Raw genomic sequence first — 11298 nt, 5'->3', positions numbered from 1 at the left:
AAAAGAGACCCCGTGTTTTTTTTTAACCTATCCTTTAATCTCACCTGTCAAAGAGGCCAGCTGTCACTAACCAGTATCTATCCAAATGCAATCATCATCCGAAGTGAAGAATCCACTAGAGACAAGCTTCTCTTCCCACAGGCAAACTAATGTTCAACTTAAATCTAACCTTCCTTGTAATCAATCCTCTGCAGTTAGAAATAACCGCCCCCAGAACAACATCAGCAACCCCTTAATAACAATATCAAACACCAACAGGAAAAAATCAGCACAAAAAATTAATAACGTGTAGGTAACAACAACGGTCCAGTATAGTTCCATAAGTGGGGTATGGGGATGGTAATATGTATGCAGACCTTACCCCTATTCCGGGGGCAAAGAGGTTGTTTCTAGAAGACCCTCGGCTCAAGAAAGTAACAAGAGACGATATATTAATACCATCAATAGAATCATAATAAAATAACAGCAATATAAAAAATACGAAATAGATAAAAAGGGAGAAACGCTGTAAGAAGAAGCAAAAGATACTGAATTTCTTCCACCTCCCAAGCTTCTGATAAATTATTGCTGTATTTCCATCAAATACAACAAATACAAAGCTACTGGCAAATATTACAGACACCTAGAATTCTGTAACAAAAAAGACGGCAACTACTACCGTCTACTGCCTATAAGTTTCCTGAATTAAAATTACAAAAACTATTGTACATTGTGGCAAAAAGAGAATTGCCACGGAGACCATCCACTGGCCTCCCTTGCGATCAACTACCTGCTGATATCACCCTTACTTAACCAATAATCATCTTCTCTGATAATGCTTGTCGCCTGCCCACTAAATTGTTCCGCTTTGGCATAATGCATTTTGATTGCAGCCACCGGATCAGAGACGCCGGTGCACTGCCCTCCCACCAGAATCCCTCCTCTACCAACAACCACACCCCTTGCCTGTTGCTGCATACTGGACACCACATCGAACCCATTTCTTCTTTGCATCTCAGAGAACACCGCATCTTGCCTCTGTTTCATTTCTATAGTAAAAGGCTGCACATCTAGACTCCTGTACACTTGATAATCTGCTGCTGCTACTCCATTGTTGCTACTTACATCTCTAGTCGGAAAGACAGGGACACCGTTCAAACTCCGATCAGTGGCTGTCTTCACAACCCCATGCAAAGGAGGCTGTTGTTCCACTTTGCTGGAAGATATCGCATAATTACCAAATGCAGCAGGATATTTTGCCAGCAAGATAGCAGAGTCAGGCAACGAAGAAAACCCTGTTTGTATTCTATTTCCATCCCAGAAACCAAAACTTCTTACTTGATGATTCTCAGAGCCCAGGAAGTTATTGCGCTCGAATTTGGCAGTGGCTGAATTCCCATCTAAACTGTGACTTGCACTGGACATATTGCTACAAACTTTCAACTGCTGATTGCTACTATCACTCTGCTGCGCGTTGGAACTGGTATTCGCTTGAGGGCACGGTTTACTGAGAATCTGTCCAAACAATTTCACATCACCATTCCTACAAGGTTTATCAACATTTGATGAGCTACCTCCTACTGTCTGTTCTCGGTTAGTACCATTGCACCTCTGGAGAAAGAAACCAGTTGTATCTGAACGTAGATTCTTACCCACTTTCTGGATTTCTTGCAATGCAGCTGATGTACTGCAGCCATCTCCACTCTCCTTCGTGGCTGACTCCCCCAATGAATAGCTGCCAAGAATCTGCCTGGATTCAATATGTGCTATCTGTGAGGTACTCGGCAAGGGCTGCTCAGCTGACTGAGTAGCATTCTCACGCTGCTGATCACCAACATTCTCAAGTTCTAGTTCTGATAAATAAACGGCATTAGAAGCTCGAGGCATTTTTTTCCTCTGAACTGAAATATTGCTTCCCGAGTAATTGACACCAGGCTTACACTCAGAATCAGATTCCAGAAGAGTCATATTCTGAGATCCATTAAGAGGGCACAATTCAGCTCCCCTAACAGCAGCAAGATGTGAATTACTCCCGGACGAAACCATATTGGACTTGGTATCTTCCAAAGAGAAGTTTGACCTACTTACTTCAGCGCTATCTGCCTTTCTATTTTTCAAATCATGTTCAGGCACCACTCCCTTTATTTCTTCCCCTGAATGCTCGCCAGAAACTTTATTGGCACACAATATGTCATCCGGACCATTCTCAGAGACATCTCCATCAATTTGAACACCACCTTCCTGAGAAACCGTAACCATATTTTCATCCCCTAGACCATTTTCAGTACAAGCACCCTGAATCTCACAATGCCTGTTAAATTCCACCCTTTGCTTATCCACATGACAATTTACCTGAACTGAATTCTTTGACACAAGTTCAGTATCTACTGAATCCAGTTCTCCAGCCCCATCTTTATCATCAGAGCTGGTCATATCAGGCTTTGAAATCCCTGCACTCACACATAAATCAGATAGCTCTTTCAACTTCAAACTTGATTTTTCATTACAGAACAGCTCAGTCTCCATAACACAAGCATCAGGATCATTTCCACCATTAACATCCTGCCTCACCAAATTGCCAGGTCCAGGAAGAATCTCATCCAGTCCGAGACACTTCCTGGCCTTGCTAAAGAATATCTTGCACTGCTCCCGGGATCTCGTTCGAACACATCTTGATACCATAACAAAATCTTTGCCATAAGCTGACACGGCCTGGATGAAGATTGATTTCTCTTCATCCGTCCAATCAGTAGGATCCATCTCGCCACAACTCTCATCTGAACAGGTTTCATCATCAACACTCTGGGTAACCTCTGGAGTCAGGGGCAATCTGGTCGATGAACCCACTTTCTGGTGCTTCCATTCCTGGTTTCCTTCTGCAGGATCAATTGAACTTGTAATGCAGGAACTCATAGCTTCTGATGATAAGGAACCACAGATACCAGTCAAAACATCAGCAGCCACTCTTTCTCTTTCACTATGACATACATCAAGACTGTTTGACCTCTCCAGCTCATTGTGTCTGGACGTCTTGTGCTCAGTGACCATTCGAACTGAGTACTTTGACGTACACTTTTGCTGAATCTCAATACTATCCTCAACATTAGCTGCAATTGCTGATGCAGCACCTAAGATATCAAGAGAAACAGAATTAGCCTCACGGTTCCATCTTTTCCCAGAAGAAGCAACAAGGTAGGTATTTGCAGAACAAACTTTTGCTTGTTTAGAATAATCTGGTTTTCTCTTTGTTCTCTCAAAACAATCTGATTTGTGATTCTTGTAATAGAACTCTATGCAATCAGCAGTTGTTTTATGATCAAGAAAAGAAGCGATCTTCCTGAAGTCTTTCCCAAAGGTAGCAAGTTTGTCAATAAAAATTTCTCTCTCCTCTGATGTCCATGGATTGATCACAGACCTTTCTTTCTCAACAGCACAGGGATCTTCCACCAGACTATTTTTTGAAATAAACCTTGACATCGCCCTCTCCTTCTGATCTAAAACTAAAGCAGGCATCCTTAACGTGTTCCTGTAGACCTTCGCCCTAAGATCTGAGAGCAGCCTGCTTGCAAAGTTCAATACTTCCAACGAGGGTACCAGGCTTGAGTTTCCAACTGCATTGGCAATGGACATTTTTAAAATCAGTATTGTAAAGAAAACGAACATGAAGGCAAACAAAGCCACTGGGATATTGCTAAAGCTAAAGAAGAAAAAGATGAAAACAGCTTCACACATATTTACATAGTATGCATATCTCAAGGAAGTTGTAATTTCTTTTGCGTCCAAGACAGCTTCACGCAGCTCTCCCACAAGCAAGGGTAAACCTGCCATGGAAGCTGGTACAGATGGGCTCTCTCACACTGAATGTTGTAGTTGGGATATAAAACTGGGTTCTTCGGGTTGCTAGCCTGTTGTCACTTATACGCCTGAACCAGTCAGTCATCCCCAGTTATCCCCTCGGCAATAAAATTAAGGAACTAGCTAAATTGGAAACAAACAACTAACATATAATCACACATGACCATCTTCTTATGTGCTTTTGCTTTAAAATACTACTTACAACGTGAGAAACAAAAAAAATCATGAAGTGGGATTGTAGATATCTAAATTCCAACAAGAATTTACAATGTGCTACTTATTGAAAGCATTAGACAGCCACGCACAACCTGCAAGACATGACTAAATATACAAGAGTATTTCAAACATCGCCCCATTTTAGTCCTCCACGAAAGCTATTGCAAATGTCTTGGGTGTGGGATACGTACCGGATATGGTCAATAAACATTGGTACTTTGACCAAAGACCACAATCTAAGGAAAAATTAGAGAAAAGATTTGGCATTTTGATTTCTCAGGACAAAAGCTACTGTGGATTTCTAGATGGCTACCTACAACTTGAGAATAATACGGATTCTACAAGCTACATGTACGTTCTCCACATAATGTCTCATGATTTACGCATATTTTTATAGCTCTATTTAAGATACAGCCAAATCCCCGGACCTTTATTTGGATCCGTACCCATGAATCTTAAAATTTACAAAATGTAGGATTCAACCTCTAGATCTGCACCCGTACCGCACCCGAGTCCAAGCAACTTAGCAAGAACCTAATAAACATTTTTTATGGATCAGACCTCCAGCACGTAAAGAGACAAGAACGCTTAAAAATAGAATTCCACATTTTAAAACTTAAAAAAATAAGTACCTCTCAAATCAAAGAGCAAAATTGTGGTAAAGATTGAAAAAAAAAATCGAAGTAGAAACTGTCTAGATTATCAAAATAGATTCTAATTCATGAGGGCCAATGCCATGAACTAGTAAAACGAGGACCACCGGAAATGGCACGGAACCTAGTTCGTAGGAGCTATAACATTGTCTGATTACCCTCCGGGCAACGAACAACAAATTGAGTACAATTAATTCCAAATTATAGAATAGCAGCTTAACTTTGATTCATCTAACTACACCCTAACTCTGAACCACAATGTTGAATGTTGTACCAACACATTAAACAAAAGTATCACACTTAAAGTTCATCTCAATGGATAGTGAAACCAAAATGAGGCAAGAAGAGTGTAAGGTTGCAGCACGGCACCAAAATATCCCTATCTTGAAACTTCTTCGACTTTGGTATAGCAGATTTTTTGAATCTATAAAAGATACGCGCCAAGAGACTGATAAAGTCATTCAAACACATATTTTCATCAAGCACAACTATAGGCATAAAATAAAGGGATTATAATGCCGAAAATGTACACTCATAGCATAGCAAATAAACTAACAGCGGGTTATTTTGACACAGAAAAAAAAAAAACAAGGGGGTTCATGGTGCAGAAGAAAAAATAAAGGAAATAACATACCAGTAGTCGAAAATCGTGAACGAACTGTAGAACGGTGTTTCTGATGTCCTATCTGCACAGGGCGCAGGCTGAAATCAAACTTTTTCTGAGACTTCGCACGAAACTTCCTCGCAGAAAGCATGCGCATATCTTCCTTCCAAAGGTGCTGATGTACCCTAAACTTGAGGGCAATGATCTTTTCTTTGAACTGTTTAAACTGCTTCCTCCTAGCAAATCTTTCCTTAACCGCATGATCAATTTGCAAAGAAGACACACTTGAAAAATCAAAACTGCATTTGCCAGCAGGCAGTAGGTTCTTGAATACATCAAATGCTCTGTATGCAGTGTCTTTGTTGGCAGCTAATATCAAATTATATAAAGCATCTTTTCCGCAGTTCAAACTGCCATCAGAAACAGGTCGAGAACAACGGGTAGTCAGCTGGAAGCTCTCCACGCAGGCAAGTGTGTCCCTTGCCATATCCTCACTAAAACTGCACACTTTCACATCTGAACTTCTAGACTTCGCTTTGTCCTCAGTGGAACTGCACACTTTCACATTATTACTTAAAGACTTACTGTCATCTGAAATCAACATTCCACCAACATGTTTCATGGCACCAATAGGTGCCACATCTTTCTCTGAGGGTAATTCAACAAACTTTGAAGTTGCACTGCCTGGACTATCAATGTCCTCAACTTTCACCTCAGCGTGCTCCTTTTCCTGTATATTAGTCCCTTCCTCTCCAATTACATCTTCCGGTATAACAACTTGCAATGGAGCAGGTCTAGAAGCTATATTAGTAGTGCCTTGATCTTCATGAGAGTTTGAGTTGCACTCTTTTCGTGGAGAACAGGACCCAGATGGAACAAGCTGGGTATATTCAGGTTCAGATATCAATGTCTTCAGTTCATTCTCAAGTGAATCAATCTCAACTTCAGTTTTTTCTAGCACCTTTGAAATATCGTTCTTCCAAATTAGCAACTTGTTCACTGCCGTTGATCTCATAAAACCAGAGTCCACGGAACTTGAGTCCTCAGATTGTAACAATTCATTGATTGAAGAGTTCAAATTGGAGATTTGTGAAAGATCAAAATTCTCTAAGTTAAAAGCAAATTCCTCAGAGTGATACTGGGAGATGATACTGGGGGAGCCACATAAATTACCAACATCCTGATCAATGTTTGTTGCCTTGACAGGTTGTTTATCCTCAAGACCTGTTAAAAACAAAATGTGAATAATTTTCATCTTTTCTTAATCTCTTGTACTTAAAAAGGTTAACTAGTCTCATTATCTGGTATTCAACTGCAAAACCATAATATCATATCAACCCACTTAAAAAGACAATACAGGGACAGAAATAAAAAGGCAAGCCTATGTCTAGAACATACGAATTTTCTCTAATAAATGGAGTCAGAGAAAGGAGATTCTAGGAAGGATTCTGCTACGAAACCATAATACAGATAAGAAACATAGATAATCAGATGCATGTCTTGATCCTTCAGCAAACCAACGAATGGGAGCAATAGAAGCTAAATCTTTCTTGACTACTACAAAAGCTCCACAAAATAGTATCAAATCTTTCAAGACAGGGATATGCAGTAGTCATGATGCAAAGTATATGCTCCCACACCAAACAAATGTTATAAGTTAGTGAACCGCTACACATATTGGGTCTGCGGAGAAGCCAAAAATATCAGAAAGAGCTAAAGTATCAAGCAATAGATAGTGGGATTTGTTGAATTAGGAGCATACCAAGTAAAATAACTCTACCATTCTAGTTACTAGCAAATTTGTGAAACTTGCCTTTTAATGTATTCATAAAGGTGAAGATTGCATTACATATTATGCCTGCAAATGCAAAAGTTCGATGATTTTAAATCAAATCAGAAATCCATGACCTTCACCCTATCCAATTAAATTTTGAAAGTGGGGATATTACACTTATATTGAACTACATAATCATTTTCCGAAGTACAATTCAAATTAAGACTGAAAATGTGTCCAAGATGCAGATCAAAGAAAAAGCCTAAGTACAGTTCCTGACAGTTCAGATCCTTTAACACACAAACAACTACTTTGATCCCATCGTTTCCAGCGTGCTTCTTTCTTTCTTTTGGATAAGGTTAATGTATACTTTCCAGTCTTCTTTTCCCTGTCAATTATTTGTTTTTTTGGGCATTCTTTTTATATTTTGGCAATTTGCCACTACATGTTTTTTGGGCATTCTTTTTATATTTTGGCAATTTGCCACTACATGTTTTTTGGGCATTCTTTTTATATTTTGGCAATTTGCCACTACAGAAAGGATGGGAGTAAATCCACAGCGTGCACCTATTTAACAGCATTACAATAAGGAATTACTTGAGAATAATACCTGGGGAAGAACTACAAGCAACTGACGAAGGTGTGGTAGGAGAGGGACAATCCAGAGAAACAGCAACCCTTGGGCTTTTATCTGCCGTGTTCAAGGGGTGAGGATGACCAGGTTCCACACTATCACCAGAGATACAAGCTCCCACCTTAGCAGCACTATCCTCGGGGACTTTCTTCTTCTCATACTTGGCCAGTCCTTCACCCCAACCCAGGCGCGGCTTCTTCCGGGAAGAAGTTTCTTCAGAAGGGGCAGCAGAAGTTACACATGCAGTTGCATCCCCTGTAGGAGATTGCAGAGCTTTTGAGTTTCCAGGCTGCAACTCCGGCTTTGTCTCGTTAGAATCGACTCCCATGCTTTTCGAGCTGCCTGAATGACTTAATGATCCCCTGGACGATAAACTTCCAGACCGAGCCCATTTCAGTGGCCTCCATTCAATTGACCCCAGCGAGTTCCCCCTCTCAAATCTTTGGCCCGTGCTTGCTGTTCCATTAGCGCTACCACTCTTATTGTGCTGGTCTCTAGAGTGAGACTGATCCCATGTATTGTTGACATGCTCAGAATTGTGTGGGACCACAACATCCGCTGGCCTCTGATCATTTGTAGCAGTATCATGCTGTCTTACAGGACCACTGGGGGATGCAGCAGCTTCCCAAGAGAGACCACCACCTCTTCTCCAATCCCTCTGACCACCAAAAGACCTATTTTCCCTGCTACTACTCCTGCTGCCATACTTCCCACCACCATCCCCACGAGACTGCCGACAGCTCTCATCTTCCACAATCTTTTCATTGGAACGAGAAGGCATGAAACCATGTCCGGATTCTTCTGGATACATGTGCCAACTACCCTGCTTACCATGACCTTCAGCAGAAAAAATTCAAACCCCCAAAAATAAGGTAACCAAAAAAGGAGGCAAAAATCAACAGATGCAAACAAAATACATAATTTTAGAAGGCAAAAAGAGGAATTTCACATGAACTTCTAACTTGTGCAAAACAATAGACCGACAGATAAAGCAAGAAAATCACAGATCTACACACTATTAAGGAGAAAAACCAAACCCAAAGTCAACTTTTGTGCAGTTTAGGCAACAGATCAGCCCTAGACATAAGTTCATATATACCGTAGAAACCATATTTACTCAAACCCCAAAGAACCAAATAATTATAGATCTAAAACAAAAGCCATAAGACCCGCACGAATTTCTAGATCGAGAAATTTATTACAAAAGCGATAAACTGACCCAAAGGACGATAAAATAAAAACCCTAGATTAAGGGGCAGCAGTAAAGAAAGAAGATAAAAAAAAAACTTACCAGGAGGGGCACCTCTAGTAGAGCGAAAATCAGCGGGAACCCAACGAGAAGAACCGTAGTGGTGGCGCGGCGGAGGCTCCCTCCAGCGGGGCCCACCCCTCAACAGTTCTGAACGATCGTGCTGCCTCCTCTCCTTGAAGAAATCCTTCCGATCCCAAGGTAATGGCTCCGACGGCATCTATTCTTTTTCTCCTCAATTGCATCACACACACAAATATCAAGCTAAAAATTCCACCACACCCCAACAACCACCAAAATCGAACCAAACAACAAAAAACCCAAACTAAAATCGAAACAACCCCACACAAAAAATCAGGGCCAGAAAAAAGGAAACAACAGCCGTGACAAATAAAAGATCCCAAAACTGCACCAAACACCCCGCGCCACCATAAAAAAGAAAAAGTAAACTAGGGTTAGGGTTTTCCTAAATTAAAATAAAAACAAATATTGAACAGAGAGTTTGCCGAATCTTGCTGTCTTCTTCTTCTGCTTCTTGTGGTGATTCTTCAATGGAGAATCAGAGAACCAAAAAAAGAGGGTAAGAGAAAAGAGTGTATTTGTTGATAAGGGACAAAAGAAAAAAGAGGCAACCCCAGAGAGAGAGAATAGAGAGAAGAGAGGGAAAGAAGAAGAAGAAAAAAGGATTTTTAATTTGTTTTTCTTCTCTCTTTTCTTTTTCTCTTGATGAGATGAGATAAGAGAGAGAGAGAGAGGGAACGTATGCGGATCTCAACCCTCTTATTGTGCCACATTTCATTCAACTTTTGCATCCGATTCTTATTTTATTTTCCTTTTCTTTTTATTGCTACTAGTAGTATTTATTTTAATTTTAGTATCTACGTGCATTTATTATTTTCATTTATGTTTTCTTTTGTGGGTTATTTAAATAAAAACTAAAATTGAGTAGCAAAGGCTGTTCTCTCTAACTTGGGAAATCGAAATTGTTGAACTGGTTGCGGTTCTGTCTACCCCCTTCCCTCGTTTTACCGCCTCTTACTTTCTGCTCATTGTATCCTTTTTATTTTTTACAATCATGCCCTCATTGTATCCTTTTTGTTTTTTACAATTATGCCCTTAATTGTGTGGATGATTTACAATCATGGTTAATAAATATTCAAGAACCTTTTTTTTGTTTTGATTTCCCATCCTATATCCAAAACACATATCGATGAGAATCATTAAAAGAAAAATATTTTTAACTTATTTTTTTCATTCTCAAAAGTATAGAATATTTGATTAAGGGTAAAAAAATCTTATCTATATCACTATAACTATTGGTGATATATTCACGACCTTGAAAAAGTTAGGTCATTTGGTCTAAGACTAGACAAGGATTAATAGCAATAAAACAATTTCAATACATATTTTACTTACTTTTTAATAAAAGTGTTTGTTCAATATAAGGGGTTATTTTAGTTATTTCTTTCCAAATTATTAATCACTGTATTTTTATTTTGTTTTTATCTCCCTTGAGATAATACATACACTCATACTATAATTTAAGTGAGTGTGTCATTTAATATATAAAAATGGTATGCATTGCTATGCTTGATTTCGAGTACATAGTTGAATCCAAAGGAGCCCCAAGCACATTCAGATTGATCTCTCTCTCTCTTTTGGGGGGGGGGAGGGGATACCTAAAAACTCCTAAAATTGGCATAGATTATTAGTTACACCCCTAAAATTGGCATGATCTTAATTATCCTCTTGAACTTAGTTTTTGAGAGTCATTATCTCCTGGATGTTGAAATAGTAAAGAATATGGATACACTCTCTTTTAAGCGTGTGGGAGTGAAGAATATTTGAAAAATCAATTTCAAGTAGGTTCTTTTTTAATAATTATCATAGTCATAGATAATGATTTATTTGTTACAACTATGTATTTCTTCATGGTTCATCTTAATATACTAATTACCCCAATTTTTATTATTTTTAATTTCTTCTATAGATACAACAACAACAGCATATCAGTATTATCCAACATTGTGGAGTCTGGGAAGGATAATGTATACGCATAATGAAAATAAGCACCATATTAATGAAAATATATACAAGAAGGGACAGAGCTGTAGACATGTGATTTTTGACCCTCCCCAAGATTTTTCATATTTTAGCGCGTAAATATTTAATTTAGGCATAATATAGATATTTTAAGTAATTTTGACTCTTTTACTTTATTTTATTACAAGAAAACAAAAATTACAAAAATAGGTTCATTAATGTTTTATAGTCATTTTTAATCTTAAAAAAATACAAAAATAGTATCGTATTTTTATTTTAATATGATATTTG

At 38.9% G+C, this 11298-nt stretch overlaps 1 protein-coding gene across 1 annotated transcript; it reads right to left on the bottom strand.

The window, feature by feature from the left end:
• Positions 1-508: 508 nt before the first annotated feature.
• LOC104248943 (uncharacterized) lies at positions 509-9686 on the bottom strand. Its single transcript, XM_009805296.2, has 4 exons — positions 9007-9686; positions 7692-8552; positions 5338-6531; positions 509-3590 (listed from the first exon to the last, which is right to left on the bottom strand). Exons 1-4 carry the CDS (start codon positions 9182-9184, stop codon positions 766-768), a joined length of 5058 nt encoding a protein of 1685 aa, XP_009803598.1. The 5' UTR covers positions 9185-9686; the 3' UTR covers positions 509-765.
• Positions 9687-11298: the final 1612 nt, after the last annotated feature.

Source organism: Nicotiana sylvestris, chromosome 5, assembly GCF_000393655.2.
Source record: "Nicotiana sylvestris chromosome 5, ASM39365v2, whole genome shotgun sequence".
NCBI lineage: Eukaryota > Viridiplantae > Streptophyta > Magnoliopsida > Solanales > Solanaceae > Nicotiana > Nicotiana sylvestris.
Note: the sequence above shows the minus strand (reverse complement) of the source record. Positions and strands in the feature narration are given on the sequence as shown.

What these genes read in the sequence shown, in the direction of transcription:
- LOC104248943 (XM_009805296.2), bottom strand. Translation starts at nt 9,184, where the DNA reads ATGCCGTCGGAGCCATTACCTTGGGATCGGAAGGATTTCTTCAAGGAG. An exon ending in TACTAGAGGTGCCCCTCCTG is followed by an intron (nt 8,553 to 9,006) that starts GTAAGTTTTTTT and finishes TTTCTGCTGAAG; the next exon opens with GTCATGGTAAGCAGGGTAGT. An exon ending in TGCTTGTAGTTCTTCCCCAG is followed by an intron (nt 6,532 to 7,691) that starts GTATTATTCTCA and finishes TGTTTTTAACAG; the next exon opens with GTCTTGAGGATAAACAACCT.